General features: G+C 44.1%; 1 protein-coding gene across 1 annotated transcript; it reads left to right on the top strand.

Moving 5' to 3' along the window:
- The first annotated feature begins 420 nt into the window (after window positions 1-420).
- Window positions 421-9,862, top strand: DLEU7 (deleted in lymphocytic leukemia, 7). The gene is made up of 2 exons (XM_004938949.4): window positions 421-906; window positions 8,287-9,862. The coding sequence occupies exons 1-2, from the start codon at window positions 421-423 to the stop codon at window positions 8,491-8,493; spliced, it is 693 nt and encodes a 230-aa protein (XP_004939006.2). The 3' UTR covers window positions 8,494-9,862.
- The last annotated feature ends 8,552 nt before the right edge of the window (window positions 9,863-18,414 follow it).

Here is an 18,414-nt window from a genome sequence, read left to right as displayed (position 1 = left end):
TCCAGCAGTTGGTGTCACTTGGAGATGCAGGAGCCTCAATCAGCTCCACGCTGATGATCCCTAAAGCTGGGAGGGGTTTGGAAGGAAATCATTCCTTGCTCCCCTTTTAAATTACGCATGGAAGCACATTGTAAAATCCTTCAGCACCCAGGTTTATAAAGCTGCCCTCACAGGGCTGAGGCCGCACCTTGGATGGGCCAGGCCTGTCAAGGCTGGTCCCAGTGGAAATGGCGGAGGGATTTACACCGCGCCCTGCTCTGCACCCAGATGGTGATGCGCAAACCTCCCCAAATCTGCCAAAATAAGCCTGGGGTGGGGCAGGGTGAGTGGCCACCCACCACGGGGTGAGAGATACGGAGGAGGGAAGGGGCACAACAGGGCTTAAGAGGCAGCAGTCAGGCCTGCGGTGGGGGGAGGCTGATGGCTGGCTTGGCCGCTCTGCTCGAGTCCCTCAGGCACCAGGCAGAGGCTCTCTGCACACTCCAGGCTGTGTGGGGAGGCAGGGAAGATGGTGCAGCCCCCCACCCTCCCTGCAGCCCCCCACAGCCTTCCTGGACTCAAAGTGACGGCACTGGCCAGCATGGCCCAGCCCGGCCCAGCCCAGGAGAGAAAACGGAGGTGGCTGGGCTTGGCTGGGCCTGGGAGCTGGAGAAGGAGGAGAGAAAAGCCTCAGGGAAAAGTCCTGAGGAAGAAGAGGAGAGTGGAGACCTAACTCCCTTCAGCCTAGGGGAGCCCAGGCCACAGCAGCAGTCGCAGCTCAGGTTGGAGAGGCCTGAGACACTGCGAGAGAAGGCTCTGTGCAGCAAGCTGTCCCGAGTAGTCGATGCAACCACCCAGCTTGTGACAGTAGAGCAGACCTTCCTGCTCCCTCTTGTACAGCAGCATCCTTTTCCTCTCCACCCAAAAGTAAGTAAAGGACAAAAACAATAACTCTTTTTTTGTCTTTTTGCAGAGGAACTGCTGACTGCACTGTTAACTGCATGTGCTGGATTTTGCCCTGTGAACCAAAAGTTTCATGTCCACTAATTTTCATCTAAACCTATAGCCTGAAATACAGTTAATAAGCTACTGATGGTTCAGTGTAGTTGCATTGCAAGGATTCAGGGGATAAAAACACTTTTTGGTAGAATGTAGGTTTGCTTTCACACTGAGTAGCCTGGAAAGATGACTCAGAGATCTTCCAAAAGTTAGTTTTCTATGCTAAAATTTCCCTAAATGAGCCAAAGAACAATACAAGATGCAGAGATGACCAGTAACCTACAAATGAAATGTGACTGCTCAGCAGAGCCCATGGCATAATAGTACACCATATATCCAGCATATGAGACCCAGCCCTTAGTAGTGGAGATGCATACCACAGAAACTCCATTAGTAGTTGTCACCAACCATCAGGCAAGTTGAGATACAATTAAAATCTGCTCTTTTTCCTTTATACCAATCTTCACAGAGTGGACCAGCACAGTATGGGAAGATGAAGGATAGGGAAGCAGCAAAGAATTAGTCATAAAGTCTGATATGATGGTTAATTTTCTGTGGGGAAAAAAAAAATGCTATGACTTTGGGTTTCTCAGTATATTGCTGATGAATTTGAGATATTGCAAGATGCTATTTTCACAGGTGTTAGACCAGTGTGTTGGGTCTGACTAGATTTGTGATTGTTTACAGCCTGTGAAAAATCACATCCAAGTTATCTCAAGTCAAGATACAACTCACTCATAGATGCAATCACCAAGAGTCTGAAGCAAATTTTGAAGATTTGGATTCAAATTTCCTAGAGGTGATAGGGGTGAAAATAGAAGCTATTTATGAGTGTGTTAAAAATCAGCCAAAATTGTTAGATAACACACTTCAAAAATGAGAGTGCAGAGACAGTTTGGACTTCTGTAATATAAATTTTACAGCAAGATTGCTTCATTGCTTGTAATTTAAAATAAATAAAATTAATTTAATTTACTTTTGTACAAACAAATGTTGGTTTGATGAAATACAGCCATCTCAAGGAAGGTTTTATTTTCTTCCTCTTCTTTCCCAGAGCTACCTTAATATTGCTTGTGTGAAAGTATGTGTTTAGATACCACTGGGAATATAGTTTACTTTGGATTCTGATTTTCCTATTGCTCTTGAAGCTAAGTTAGTTTTTTCTTCACTGAAAACCCATTATCATGACCCATTGAGCTCTGGGACTTTTTCCCTCTTCCCGTTTACAGGAAGGTTACATAAATTCTGTGCTAGGTTTCTATAGACTCTGTGTCACGAATAACTGACCCCTTTAGCTGCAAGTAATTTCACTGTTGCAGATCTGATTTTGAGGCAAATTGGATTTCAAGGGATCCATTTATATTATAACCTCTTCATAAATTCACATGAACAAACCCTTATAAATAAGCTCTTGGCCAATGAGTTGGCCAAAATCCCTTCAACATGGCAGCCCTTGGTAACGTGTTCTTCCACTCACTGTTTTTGAAGGAAGATTTTGATTTTATGGCCCAGAGACAATCACACAAAGCTAGTATTTGGTATTTCTCATTTCTTGGTACAGTTAGGTCTTTCTGGTCTCTCTTGGCAATCCTAACTTTTTTGTTTCTCATTTGTTCTGTGTCTGTTCCTTGGTTTCTTTTTAAAGTATCGGTACTGGTTTATCAGCTGAACTGATAAAAAGCTACTCTATACAGTGACACCAAAATAGATAGACAAAGGATTGAGGAAAATTTAGACTAGAGGAATGGGAACGACAAAACTTAAGTAGTTCATTGCCTGTGAGTACTGGAAAAATGCTCTGCTGAGTTCCACTGTATGTTAGACAGTGCAGTTCCTCAGCAATTAAAAACTGTGTGTTAATTTCTGATGAAATGTGACACATTTGCAGGAATTTGGAGCAAGTCTTTTGCTAGTGACATTGAGCATGTAATCACTGGTTTTGTATGCAGTACTGCCACAAAGTTTGCTTAGCCAAATGGTATGTCTGAAGATGGGATGGGCAAGGGGCCCCTTTCCCCTCACCTCAGGATCCAGTTGGCTGCATCATCCCATTGCCCACCTGGCTGTTTGTTGGCATCGGCACCCACAGGCAAACTCCTAGCGCCTAATGCCTTCACAAAGACACCCTATAATAACCACCACATTTTCTCTCTCCCGTAATTACACACTGCCAAGGTGAACAGAACAGCCTTTTTTTAACAGAGTGAGAGATTCTGTATTTTAAGCAGCAATTTGAGTGCATTTGAAAAGGAAAAATAAAAGGTAGAAAACCTTCCCAAAATAGCAGTGTGTGGCTTGCCCTGGCTGTGCTCAGGTGCAGCTATGCATTACTCCAGCTTTTTGATAACATCCTGTCTCCTTTGCTGGAGTTACCGAAGGGTCGTTCAAACGGCATTAAATCAGAAATGTGGAGTGGATTGGACTGGGCCAATCTCAATTGCAGCCAGCGGGGAGTGGAATATAAATCATACTAAGTAGTTAAAATAGCTGTCCCATTTGCAAAACAGTCATGGCATTTTCTTTAAAGGGGAAAAGAAAACACTGTCCCTAAAAGGTGCCAGATTGGCAGGGTGGGATAATAAAAAAAACTTCTGACTGTGCAAGCTTCTGCCCATGTACTGATGTACTGCTGCTCTGCTGGCTGAGGAGGAATAAGAAGGTGGAGGTCTAGAGTAGCATCAGTAGAGATGCACATTTACCATACTTCCCTTCCCCCGTATCTCCCGCTGAGGTGAAATAGTGCAGCTGCTGTGAGGTCAATCTACTGGCATTCCATTTGTACAGGGAGCAAGGCACCTCACCAGGGCTTGAACGGTAGCACAAAGACAAGCAGCAGCGCCAGTCGTTTGTTCTGTTTTCCTACTGTATTTAGACCCATCTATTCAGACAAAAGAGAAACCACAAATCCACTGCAGGCCAAACAACGGCACAGAATCAGGCATCGCTGACTTTGGTCATGTGAACCGGAGACCCAGAGATAGGCTGCTTCCCACAGGACAGCCAGCAAAGGCACAGCACAAGGACAGGGCTCTTCACCCAGGGGATCTGCATGTTTTGTGGGAGGAATATGGAAGGGATGGCTGTTGCTCAATGACATTTCTATTGGTACTTCACAAGCTTGTTTTCTGGTTGCTGATTTCCTGAAACAAATCGGAGATGGGTTCTCAGTGCCAAAGTGACTAGTTCTTCCCTCTGTGAGAGATCTGAAGACTGATTCATAAATAATGGCTTAGGGGCGACGGAAACGAGATAAATTGCTTTCATTAGAATTCGCATAAAACAGCAGCAGACTCCTCGTTTGCCACCATGGATTGAACAAATGTGCCAGCGTGCACGTTTCTCATTTTGCAGCCACTGATATTATGAAGTTGTTCCTGGACCTAATAGCTTTGAGCACTCATTTTTTAAAGTAATTGATATGAAGGCTGATCCTGGAAAAGATTGCTTCACCCTCCATAAAGTTATTTGCAAGCTGTAGGCATTAATACTTGTTTCTGTGGATATTTTTTTAAATACTGACAAATGAGCGATCTGAAGTTTTTCAAGTGAAGAATTGCCTCCAAGATCTTTCTGGAAGCTCAGAGGAAATATGCTTATGCAGTTCAATTTTATTAATACGATAGTGCTGCACGCCGCATGCATCTGCACCTGCTGTGTTAGAAAGAGTCTTTACAACAGCAAACCGCAGAATGAAGTACACTGGGGGATTGTGGGATTATTTTTTCTTCAGAAATAGAAACTTTACGAGAAATTATTAACAACTCCAGCATTTTTGATGGTACATGGCTTAGGAGAACTCTTCCAACTGCAATAGTTTTAGAAAATGAGATGAGAGATGGGTAACGACAGGAGGAGGGGCTCCTGGAACCATAGAATTGTTAAGGTTGGGAAAGACCTCTAAGATCATCTAGTCCAACCATCAGCCCATCCCCACCATGCCAGCTAACCATGTTCCTCAGTGCCCCATCTACACATTCCTCCAACACCTCCAGGGACAGTGACTCCACCACCTCCCTGGGCAGCCTGTACCACTGCCTCACTGCTCTTTCTGTGAAGAAATGTTTCCTAATATCCAACCTGAACCTTCCCCAGTGCAACTTAAGGCTGTCACCTCTTGTCCTGTCGCTGTTGCCTGGGAGAAGAGGCCAACCCCTACCTCGTCACATCCTCCTTTCAGGGTTTTGTGGAGAGCAATAAGATCACACCTGAGCCTCCTCTTCTCCAGACTAAACAATCCCTATTTCCTCAGCTGCTTCTCATAGGACTTGTGCTACATACCACTCACCCTTCATCTACCCCATGAAGGCTTCATGGCATCTTAGCTGGGTGTGAGCAGCTCAAGCCACTTTCCCTTTAGAGTCATCAGAGAGAAAGAGGCAATTCCATTTTCAGTTCATCCTAAAACAGGCATTTAAGCTGGGTCTGGTAAACTGCTCCTGTTCTCCCCATTGACCACATGAAGAACCTCCAGGAGGAAGCTGTCCCTGACTTTCACATCACTTTCTAAACGAGCATTTTATTCCTCCACAGGCTGAGCCTGAGATACTATTCTAGAAAAATATAAAATAGGTCAGTGTGGGTGGAGGCGCTGAGTTACCAGGAATGGGCATCAGGAGCTCTGACACTCCCACCCCAACACCCAAATTTTGGCCTGCTGACCATGGAGAGCATCCAGCACCTGGACCAGGGCAGCACCACTGCCACTCTGCCCTCAGTGGAAATTTTGTCTACAAGGGCACATGGAGATTAAGGAAAAAATGTTGAGGGTTGGCAGTTGGCCAGGGTCTAAAATTTGAGCGTGCAAAAGAAAAAGGCAGCTGTCTGTTAGAGCCAGCTGTAGGAATATGTTTGATGGGTCAGGTCGGCGTTTCAGAGTAAAATAAAAGATGGAAGCAAGCAGTTTGTATCTTCTCTAAAGGAGCCTTTATAAAAGCGGCCTCTTCATACACTTGAAGCAAGTTTGTGGATAGTATCAATTTTACATTAAGGTTCAAAAATAAAAGCTGGGCCATCAGAAACATCCTGAAACTTCAGCCTACCACTGAGTGACAACTGCATGAAACAGACTCAGAGCAGTGGAAAATTTTAAGCCATAAATTAGAGAGCCTTGAAACTAGTAGGCCATGGTGTTTTTATTCTGGGGGAGGTTCTTTATTAACTCATCTGTCTAAACATATGGATCTTGACAAATGAAAACTGCAGGGAAGATCCGCTCCTGTCCTGCAATTGAAAACACTTCAAATCACTGCAGATATTCTTGTTAGCATCTCTTAAATGGCAAAATACCACATGAACTGCTGCTCGCTATCAGTTCAGCTCACAAGGGCCCTACTTCCTGAAGTTAAAACGGAAAAATTTTTGGTCTGAAACTTTTGCTCCAGTTAGTTATGATCTACTTCTACTGAAAGGAGAGATAAGTCAAGTTTTCATTCCCTGTCATGTATCCTAAAGCTCCCATGTGCTGGACACCTGCGAAAGCGAGCAAAGCGAGCTTGTTTACTTAGCGCAATTTATTTGACCTCTTAATATATTTGAGTAAGGATTTTATACCTAAGGCAACTTTACAGAACAGATTTGAAAGGTGACCTTCAAAGGAAACATCAAAATCTTTCTGAAAAAAGAAACTTTGGAAATATATGTGAAAAAGGCTGCTTTTCAGCTAACCTCCTGACTCAGGACTCCCTGGATTTCAGCACAGGGCGTGCCAGAACGATGAGTTCACCTTGCTCACAGCAGACCCACAACTGCTATTGTACAATACCTAAAGACCCAAGAATGGTATCGGATGGCTAGTTCAGAAATTTCCACACTGAATGCCTTCTGCTTGCTGGCTGGGGTAACCTTGCAGCACTGTTTTCAATGTTAACCCACATTTCAATTCTTCGACTGCAAATCCTTTCTGCTGTTACCATTATGAAGCTGGGATTGTCTGGGTGACAGGGAGTTTTAAAAACTGGTTTCTTTGTTTCTTTTAATAACAAAGGCAAAACCCATAATAAGTCTTTAGACTTCATGCTTTTAAGAATAACTTTACAACTCAATTTCCTCTTAGCTAAAAGCACAGGCTGCCACTAACTAGAAGAGTAAATACATCAAGTGTAGGAGTAAGAGGTGCCAAAATCTGGTGTGTGCCATAGGCTATGTGAGAAGGCTCCTCTGTTCCTTGCAGTTTATCTAGATGAGTTCATTGTGTGGGGGACACTGGGAAGGCAGAGGCTCTGACTGAGACCACATTTGCACATCCATTTTAGGCTGGCAGAGGCTGATCCTACTGCCTGAAGATGTTTTGTCCTCTTCGCTCTTCACTCTTCATTGTCCAAATGTGCATTCCCACTGTTGAGGTACTCTCTCTTCATGCTCACAAGAGCAAACCAGGTTGGGGAACTGCCATGAGTTAAAACTCTGCTTTTACCACCTGCTCCTATCACCTTCTTTGGCAGAGGTAGGAGCAGATGGGGATGGAGAGAGATGTGTTTCTTTTAGTAGATGTGCTCACAAGCTACACTGGCCCAGCTGAGTGGCAGGCAAAAACTTTCTAACTATGCACATTCATCTCTGATTTAGAGTAAGATGGTCTAGCACTGGTTGCCCCTGCAAGACAAGGTCCCACAGCCAGCAGCAGTACTGATCTTTCAGGGGAAACCAGCAGGCAGAACATTCTATGAGTTGCAGTTCATGAGGCTGGCTGGAATGGGTTAAGAAATGCATTTGCCCCAGCAGTGCAGTTGTTATCAAAGCACTTCTCAGCTCCAAACCTTGCTACATCAGAGGGACTGGGAAGTCTTCATGCTCCATCATGGTGCACAACCAGCAGAGCTATCAGGGTCTCTTGCCTCACTGGCAATCCCAGCCACCTCACAAATGAAGGACACCACACAGAAGTGGTGTTTCAGAGGACTGCTGTCACACTGTGCCCTTGGGAGCCATTGGGATCTCTCAGGAGATGTCTGGATATACTATTTTCCTGAGGTCCTACCCTTGCCTGTCAGTGTAAGGGAAGTTGAATTGCTGAGGACAGCTACTAAAGCTCTGTCTGGTAGAAACAGAACTAAAAAAATAATCACTGACGCCTGGGGAAGGCAAATGACCCTTAAAAGTGAATAGGTGAAACAGCTACTCAAGGATTTCTGCCAAGTGAGTTTGCAGCAGCATTTAGTGGTTGCACTACATGTATCTCAAAACTAAAGATGTTTCACACTAAATCAGAGATGAACGTGCATAGTTAGGAAGTTTCTGTCGAGAAAATCACTCCTGGAAAACTCAAGGGAGCATTATTTTTCACCCACTTCTTTTTGCTTTTATTTTTAGGACAGCGTTGAGTTTAGAAACATCTGTAGTCACATGGCTTTACAAAGAGAGGGACAGCAATTTGAGAAAGACTTGCATGAAGCACACCAGTGTCTGAAGATGATCATCGAGAAGCATATTTGTGCACTGGCAGTTTTCCCCTCAGAATCCTATATCCCAGTCCGATCTGCTCTGAGACAAATCCTGCAAAATCTCCTGGCAATGTGAAACAGCAGACTGGCCAAGGAACTAGTATTGTGCATGAGCTGTAATAGTCCTGTAAAAATTACAGATAACTTGAAAGGTGAATCCTGGAGATGTTACTGTAGCAAGAGTTCCTGCTGACTTTACATTAATGGAGACTTCCCAATGGAGATGATATTGCTGTAAAGTATCGAACAACCTTCTCATATCAAACTCATACCAAAGTCATATAAATGGGAGCTGGGAACATCTCCAGAAGTTTTTCTTGAGGAATGAGAATAGATTCTTAAATAATAAGGTTCCAAAATGAAGACAGAATGATAGAGGCTGATACGACAACCATCAGAAATCTTTGTATTTTCATCGCAGCTCAGGAAAATACATTTCCAAGTAATTCTTTATGGAGTGAACACTTGATAGAGACAGAGAAAATATAATGTTTAAGCATGGAACACTTCAAGAGGAGGTATACAGCCTGATTATGCTGCAAATAAAGACAGCCTACTAAGTCTTTATTGCATTTTACCATAGCCAGCCAACAAATCAATGGAAAGGTGAAGGTGCGATATCTTCCACTGAGTAAAGAAAAAGAGAAGAAAAAACATGTGGGACCTATGGGATCAATTGCTTTAAAGCAATAAAAAGCCTTGGTAGATGATCCAGTGGAGGTGAATGGAAAGCAAAGCAAAAGAGGCATTAACACGGTGAAGCAAAGGTATTTATAAACTGAGGTGAAACATTTGTGAAGATTGCTTTGCAGAGCTTTCTCAGCCCCTGTGACTGCGTAGCAGACAGCATAAAATTCTGCTCTCCTACTGCCAAATCAGGAGGGTTTATGAAGTCACTTACTTCTGTCAAACAGCTGCAGCTGCAATGCTGAAAAGAGGCATTCCCTCCCTCCTCTTTTTGCAATAAGATTTAATGTCTGTGTGATTACTGAGCAGGAATAACGGCTTGTAAAACTTTTTTTTTTTTAAGGGATAAATTAAGCTCCTTTTAACTGTGATTTGGGTAGTAGGTGAGGGAATTTTGTAGACCATGAGATAGAAAAGTATCTCTTTCCATTGGCTGGAGGAGTGAATTTCCACATGTTTTTTTTTTTTCTTTCTCTCTTTTTTTATTTTATTTTATGTGTGATCATGAACATCATCAGCTGAATACTTTCCGAGTGTGCTTCCATATTCTGATTGATTTGCCATATTTTATGTTCACACTTTAAATGTTACACTGGTATCATTCTCACAGCTATAATTGAGGCTACCTCGAAACACTTATTCACTGGTTCTTAGTGTGAATGCAGAAAACTGCCCAAGGTTGAAACTCTAGGGTATGTCACAGCTTGGAATTCATTTAGAAATGGGAAGAAAAACCATGAAGGTTGGGTCAGAACAAGATATCCCCCCCCCCTTTTTTTTTCTTCTCAGTAGAAGAATACAGCAGTGTTTGCTGAAATGTTGTGATTTCCAGGGCAACTCTGAACCCAAAAGAAAGAAGCAGACAAACCAAGGAGCTCAAGGCTGGATTCACACAAAGGTATTACCTGCATCCCCGCATCAGTGTTGGTGGACATGTATCTGCTGTCATTGGCACCATCCTTCACAGCAAAGGGACAGAAGTCTGCAAAAGTCTTGTGAAATGAGCCTTGTGACCATTTTCCTCACGTTGAGCCCTCAGAGGAGAGATTCATGGGCAACAGAGATGCTGGGGGAGGAACTCTGAATGAAGGCAGCTCCAACCCTGAGGTCTTCCTGCCTTACGGTCCACAAAGGGCTGCCATCACCCTGCTTTGATGTGACGGCCACCCGCTGGAACCCTGAGCCACTAAAACTGAGCCACCATTTGGAGAAGCCACATTCTGGATTTCTACAGTTGTTTCTAGTGCTTTGACTCAATCTGCTCTCATGCACAAGCTCTATATCCCAGTGCTTGCGTTCCTTCAGCAGGTCATTAGCCCTGAACACTAACATTTTTATCTTCAGTACCATTAAAAAGTCATTTAAAAGAAAAGCTTTCACAAGAACTCTGCACCCATCACTTTCATCTACTCCAGTGCATGCAATCCTGATCTGAAGAAGATGAAAAGCAAAATCCCATTGGATTCCGTAGGGCCAGAATTAGAGCTATGCTATCAAGGTCTCATCAGGGAGACATCAACAGGGCTGCTAACGTGTTTGGCATCAGGAAAGCTCTGAAAAAACCCATCAGGCTGATTTCAACACCCTTTGCCCAGTTGCATGCATGTGTGCACAAAATTAATGATCCAGTACAGAGGTACAAAATTATTTGGCAGGTAATTTTCTCTTCAAGCTTCTAAGAAACTAGCAACTGCTATATATTAAAAGTGTGTTACATCTGAAAAAAAAATGTCCGTCCACAGGTCCACCAAATTGGACAGGTTCCCTAATGGATGGCTCTAGGCCTTAAGAGATCCCTAGCAGGTAATAGACTTAGGGGAAATTTCAGTCTTCTGAATATTACTCTCCATGTTATTTTATGAGAATCACTGTTTATGCTGAAAATTTCCAGAACTCTTTCTTTCCCAAACATTCCCACTTAAAATGAATATTTTTAGTCAAGGTCATTTAAAAAGAAAACATTGTTAAATTCTTTGAAATTCTGGCTAGAAATTTAAGAATCCCTTGGGAAACGTCATCTCGCATCTGACTGCACAGCACAGGTTTTCAATCCCTTTTCTTGTCTTCAAGATGATGGTGCTACTAAACCAGAGAGCAGTGGTTTCTCAGGCTCTGAATCTGCAAACACTTTGAGTATGGTTTCATGACTCAAAGTGCTCATGTTACTGTGGTTTAATACGTTACCACCCATCAGCTGAGCTGTGGCAACTGCCTGTGTGCATACAATTAGCTCACCCTAATTGCAAAATGTGCAACTCACCCCCTTTCAGGAGATCAGTGCAGCTGCACATTTATATCAGGTTACCCTTTGGCACGTTTGAGGCTCGAGGCCCCATTTCATCATGCCTTAATCAAGATGAAGCACGGTAGAAGACATTAACATCTGACATACCTCTGGGGTGGGGATTCACAGCTCACCTGGCCTTGTAGTGGATTCCTGCACAGCAAACAACCCTGAGCTGCTCTCTGTAGTATGTCCTCTGCCACAAGATGGGTGAAAAATCAGAGCATTGAAAAGAACAACCTCAAACGTCCTTTCCTGCCTCCAACATGGGAAGCAAGGATGGTGCATAAGAACCAATAGCTGCCCTTGCTCAGTGGTGGCTGTGTCACCAACTCACATGTTACAGTCAACCTGAAAGCATACTTTTAAGTTTAGTCTACTTTGAGTTTTGATGGTGAATGAATGCTGTTCACACCTCTGGGATTTCATATAACCAACCTGACATCCTGCTCCTGAGCATCTGTGTTTTACAGCCCTCCATATGTGTCTTGTCTTTTCTGTTATGCTTTCCAAATACCACCACCCGATTTAGCACAACTGCTGTGCATATGATCCACAAAGCCAGCCTGTTCGGCTGGGTTGTGTATTTCTATCTCCTGCTACCAGGCACCTGATGGAACAGCTTCCTCCTCCTTAGTAGTCCTTTTGGACTTTGATGTCTCAAATCCTTACCTACATGAGCAGCTCCTGCTTGAAAATGGGCTCTGTTGCCCCAACTGGGTCTTTCTGCAGCAGCATCTGAAGGATCAGCATGTTCTCCACTAGCACACTGTTTTTCAAGCACAAGATGCACTTGCTACAGCAGGAAATTAGTGAAGCAGCAGCTGAACTGGCAAAGCAGCTCTGAGCATGAAGGTATCAATGGTTCTATCCGATAAAAGCATTTTCCCATTATACCCAGCACCTGAGGCTCAGGTTAACAAATGGGGCAAAGCGGTCCAGGAAAATGGAAAAAATGTATATGAGTAGTAAGGCAATAAAAATGTACATGCACACCCTTTTTATTGCATGTGTAGGAGTACTTGAAGTTTATTTCCAAAATCTAAATATTGATGAAAATTCAAGACTGAAAAAATAAATGAAAAGGGAAGGTCAATGATTTTTCAGTAGACGATTTTTTTTTTTTTTTCCTAAATAAACTTACTGCTAACTGCTTTGCATTTTATTTTAGCTGCTTGAAATAGTCTGAGATTTAAAACAGAGAAGAACCTTGGAACATTTTTTCCTGCAGGTGTTTTGCTTTGACCAGTCCCACATTCAGGTAACGTTTTTATGTCCCAGTAATAAATGTCACCTGTCATTCACCACTGAGCAGCACACCTGTGCTCATGAATTCCTAACTCTGGGATTTTTTTTTCTGGGATCTTTTGCCTTCCAAACTGCAAAGCAGCTTCAAACAGACACAGATGTTTTGTTTGTCAAACATGGAAGTGTGTTTCCTTCACAGCCAGTTCTGAATATGTAGTCCTAGATTGATGCCAGCCTAAATGTGCAATATCTGATGGACCACCACCTGTTAGAAATTGGGTATTTTCAACAAGTTTAAGCTGAATACACCATTTCTCAGAAGCGTCAGTCACTGTGAGTCTATTCAGACAATTCAGAGGTTGCTACGTTTGTGTTCAGTTATGTGCAAATTGGCACGTGCTACAAATATGCAGTGCAGCGCTTCCCAAGCTGCTCTGGGATAAGTTTGTTGTAGTTGCAGCCTGCCGTGCCCAGGTTTCTCTCTTCACTTCCTTTGTGGCCATTACAGAAGGGGACAGTGTGCAAAGAGCACTGTTATGGTGGTGGCACACAGCAAGCAAGGGAAAGAAGAGCTGCCAGGGATACGTTTTCCTACTGTTCCTCCAGTTAACTCCTTGCATCAGCACAGTGCAAATACGTAGCTTGCTCCAAAAGGAGTGCCTCCTATTTATTTCCATGGAAACCACAACAGATACAAAGAGCACAGCAATACTATTTGGTAGAGCAAATTCTTGGCTACAAAACACTATTTTTTCAGCATAGCCACCCCCAATTAGCTCTGCATTTTCACCAGCAATGAACACAAGCCTGCATGCCACACTTGTAAAAACGTGAACCAGAGGAGGTGACCACTGTTCCACGGCACCATTGCTAGGAAAACACTGCCCACACATCAGTGTTCAGTAAGCACTGATGGATGTCAGTGGGTGCCATTTTCACACTGTGCCTCCATGCAAGACGCCATGTTGTCAGAGTGCCCATCTCCTGCCTTCCATTATATGGCAACAAAATGTAGTGGGACGTTGGTGGGAAGGTTCAAACTCTGCTGCCAAATCACCAACATCTGCCTCTGAAGTTGTGGGCCAATGTCATGAAATAAGAGGCATTATGTTCGGAACAGCCCTTGTATTTTTAATTCCGCGGTGACAAACCGTTGCCCTGAGGGCTCCTGAAGGGCAGATGGAACTGGACAGACTTTAAGGACCCTTCTGACCCAAACCATCCTATGATTTCGGCATACATTAATATATATTGGTACAAGCCGGGCTTTCTCGGCCCTGCCCTTCCCTGAAGAGGCGCGCAGTCCCTCTGGCCCCGCGGCGCCATTTTGTGCCCTCGAAGCGTCCCACACAGCGGGCGCGCAGCCGCGGAGGTTGCGCGGGTCGCAGTTCCGGCGGCCTCCCAGAGGGTGGCGCTGTCGAGTCGCCGGCGGGGCGCGGCGCTGAGCTGCGCGGGGCTGCGCGGAGTGGGGCCGCCGTGCACGGGGCGGGTAGAAAACCGGCCGATAAACAAACAGCGCTGATGTGCACATGGAGGCGAGATCGAGCCTCTTCCCAAAAGGAGCTGCTCATCATTTTTTCTTTTTAAATAACTCCTGATGAGTCAGGCGTGACACGGCTCCTGCAGCCCTCACAGATAATTAAGCAATTCATACCTTGTGTCTGTGGGCAGACGCTGCTGTCAAAACTCAGGCCCATTCTGGAGCTGGCTGAAGTGTTTTCTTTGGGAGAGATAAATCTCTTACTTTCCGCAACCTTTGATTAACTAATCTTAAATACCAAGCTGGTATAGTAGGGAATTTGCTTGTGTGGGCCATTGTGTTTGAAGCAGAGGAGTCAGCGTGTTACACGGCTGTTCTGTGCGCAGCCCTCCTTCCACTGTGAGGAATCTCAGAGATGAACAGAGCGAGAAGCTTTTTGTTTTTATTAGTGTAAGTTGACAAAATGCAGCTTTGTCAGCTCTGATGTTGCAGAACCCAGTGAGACTTCCTAGTATGGTCTGTTGTTACAGGAACTTTTTTTTTGTTATTTTTTAAAACTGCGTGTTAATACATTCACAACCAGTGTTCCACACCTCAGCAGTGTGTGGCCATCTGCAGTTTCTGTAGCGCTGGCTGACGTTTTGCAAAATTGAAATGGATGGACTCCGGGCTCTTACTGACACTGATCCTGCTGCAGCATCAATGCCAGAGTCAGCAGGCACGGGTCCTGCTCCCAGCACAGGTTACACACAGAGTCACAGCATAGCTGAGGCTGGCAGGGCCCTCTGGGTGCCTCTGCTCCATCCCCTGCTCCATCAGGGACACCCAGAGCAGGGTACTCAGGGCCACATCCAGGAAGATCCCCAAGGAGGAGACCCCACAGCTCCACTTATAAGTGTTGACAAAATGTCCTGCGAAATGGGTGAATTGTCTTTCGTTTCATCAATGGTGTTGTCTCTAATACTTGCGTTATCAATCACAGAATCATAGAATCATGAAATGGCTTGGTTTGGAAAGCACCTTAAAGCCCACCAAGTTCCAACCCCATGCCATGGGCTGTCCTACCCAGCAGCTCAGGCTGCCCAGGGCCCCATCCAGCCTGGCCTTGAGTGCCTCCAGGGATGGGACACTGTGTGGGCCTCAGCACATCTGGACTCTGAGAATGCAAGATTAAACCTGTGCTAGGAGTGAAACAGGCTGTGGTGTTGAACCACATTTACCCTTTGCAACACAAAGAGGTAAATTAAAACAGGCAAAACATTAGGCTTTGTCTCAAGGAATCCTCCGTTAGAGGTGGAAAAGTCCATGCTGAATGAGGATGGTTTATTTCATAACTGCACTGTCCAGACCACTTCTTAGATTAATGGCTTATTTCCATCATTTTAGCAAAGGTGTATCTCAGTCTGCATGTAATATTTTAAATCAGGGGACTTCTGGTGCTTTCCAGATTGGCAAGCCTATAACCACATAGAATAGTACCATGGAAGAACAAGTCATGCAAAGGGAGGAAAAAATGAATACAGTTAAGAAAATGCAGATGCAACACAAATGTCAGGAGGGTTTTTCCAGTTGCTGGATGTAGCAGATGGTGGAAGAGTACCTTTAGGACATACTGGTTTATTCTTCACCCTGGCACATGCTGAACTAATCTGAAGAAAGGAACAGCAGGCACTAGAATTAGTATCAGTGTTTGATAGAAAACCTTTTTTTTTTTTTTTAAATGAGAAAAGCAGTTATGGGGAGTAATTCTGAACTGGCAGAGAGATGGGACAGATGATTGAGTGGATTCTTTCCATCTCCACATTTTGTGATCTGTGAACTCACCTTTGGGAAACTTTTCTCATTTCAGGCTGAGTCTCAGTCTCCCACGGCTGTTGTAAGAAGGTGGGCCATTTACCTCACCCTGAGCAGCGTTAATGCTACCTCTGCGCTTTGGCTTTAGAAGTTAATAAGATATTTCAGCACTAAGAAACTTTCACTTAGACTGACTACTCTTTCATTTGTTTTCTTCCTGAAGGCCTCCCTGTAGTATTTTCCACCAGTGCTCCACGCCACAGGCCAGAGATACCACGGTTAGCTGGCAAGTACTGGAGACCAAAGCTGCTCCATAACCAGCTGATGTTTGCTGCCACAAGACTTCTGCAGTTTCCTTTTTCTTCTCAGCCCATTCCTACAGGCAGAAGGAGGGACACCGCTGAAATATGCTGTCCAGTGCAATTTCCAATGTAAAGGACATTTTCTGGGCCCCTAGCAGGATGTTCCCTTGCCAAAGACTGTCAGAGAGCCCTGGGTTACTTGGAAGACCTGAGAAGCCTTGGAGCTCCATGCCACTGTAAACATCATGTTAATGCTTAGCAAGCACGGTTGCATCCTCAGCCATTAATCCCACTTAACAGGACTCACCAAAATGCAGTGCAGCTTGTTGGCAAGCATCCAAGTCATTCATAGAATAGAATCATAGAATTGTTAAGGCTAGAAAAGACCTCTAAGATCATCCAGTCCAACTGCCATCCCCACCATGCCCACTAAACCAAGTCCCTCAGTGCCACATCTATGCATCTCTTGCACGCCTCCAGGGATGGTGACTCCACCACATCCCTGGGCAGCCTGTGCCAATGCTTTAGCACACTTTTGGAGAAGAAATGCTAGCTCTTTCTTCATGCACCTGTTTTTGTAGCCACAAATCCACGATCCAAAGCAATGTCTAATTTAATTTCCAGCTAAGTTGATGTAAAGAGGAAGTAATGTGTGTATCTAATCAGGAAAAAAGCAATAACCTGCATAAAGAGGGAGAAGGGGGCACTTATTCATTTCAGCTGGAACAGTTTGACATGACTTGGTGCTAAGGGGACAACATCAGCCTAAAGCTGCAGCGCTCTGCAGCTTTTCTTCTTCTCATTAAGCCCTTCAAATTCAAGATGGTGTAAATACATGGAACTAACAGTGTGTAACATTTTTTTTTGCACAAAACTGAATTCTGTGGGGGTAGAATCAAGGTAATTAAAAACAAACAAACAAAAAAGGAAAAAAAAAGTCAGAAAAGTCTCACTGCCTTTATATTTGTTTTCAGACTGGAGCTTTGTGATCAAGAGAAAGGACGTGCTGACCACTCACTTGGGTGCTCCTCAGCTCCATCTCTGCCATAGGTCTTTAGAGCAAGCATGCTCCGTGGTCCCCTCTGAACCCTGAGGCAGGCAGACACCAGCGATCAGGAGTCTGTGCTGGTCTTGCCACAGATTTCCTGTGTGGTCTTGGATGGGGAAGGTGTCTGTGTGCCTCAGTTTTTCCATCTGTAAAATAAGAACGATGTTACACGGTTTCACCGGCACAGCTACATTTTTACGTGAAAAGCAGCCTGTGACCTTTGGATGAATGGTGGTAATGAGCTGTTTGCCTTATTTATAAGTATCATTTGGTGTGATATAAATATTTTTTTGTATTGTACATAGTATGCTTATTTTGTGCAAGCGAACACAGTCCCAATGAAGGCGAGAGACTGAATATTTTGCTTTCCCACATAACTCAACCAACGTTCCCAAGTCCTGATCTCTCACACCTCTGCTATTGCAGTTCTGGGCCTCTCAGCCTCTCTTGAGCAGAAACTGCTGATCATGCCAAATTCTCTGGTGTTTTGCAATGTGGGCTAACATGTACCGGGGTTTGGATGAGACCAATAGGCTTATTTTCACTTCAGGCCTGCGGCAGCACTGGAACTGGAGAGCACAGAAGTGAAAGGTCAGTATAGCCCTTCCCAGAGCCACACAGCTCCTGTTTGAAAACACATACAAATATAATATGGCCGTTAAGATATATATTTTTTTAATTAATAGCTTTATTACTTTTCTTTCTCCCAAAAGTGAGCTCTACACCAAAAGGAACATTAGATGCTGTTACTTTCATTTATTTGAATTGCTCCTTGTTTGGAAGGCTTGCTGGGAATGAGAAGAAAAACTGTAGACCTATTATTTCTCTCATCTTTCTAATTTTGTGTGTCTCTGTCTGTCTGCACAGTATTAGCTAGTGTTTAGATGGCTTTTTGGAACAAAGTTGGTGAATATGGACATGCAGTTTGAAAAATGAAGGTCTGAATAGACATTCACAGGCGATTAAGTTACCGCAGCTTAATGAGTGTCTCTAGAGAATGATTAAAGCAAGCACTTAACTGGGGTGGGCTAGGAACATGCACACAATCAATTACCGTAGCTCAGTTGATGATGAATAAATTGTAAAACCGCAATAAATTGACAGATTACCACGTCTGTGCCCAGAAGGACATGACAATATCCCCTTCCCCCTCC

This window comes from Gallus gallus, chromosome 1 (genome assembly GCF_016699485.2).
Source record: "Gallus gallus isolate bGalGal1 chromosome 1, bGalGal1.mat.broiler.GRCg7b, whole genome shotgun sequence".
NCBI lineage: Eukaryota > Metazoa > Chordata > Aves > Galliformes > Phasianidae > Gallus > Gallus gallus.
This window is presented reverse-complemented; position numbering and strand designations above follow the sequence as displayed.

Coding starts and splice junctions, on each gene's coding strand:
- DLEU7 (XM_004938949.4), top strand. CDS start 421: ATGGCTGGCTTGGCCGCTCTGCTCGAGTCCCTCAGGCACCAGGCAGAG. Junction 907..8,286: donor CTTTTCCTCTCCACCCAAAA/GTAAGTAAAGGA, acceptor TTTTATTTTTAG/GACAGCGTTGAGTTTAGAAA.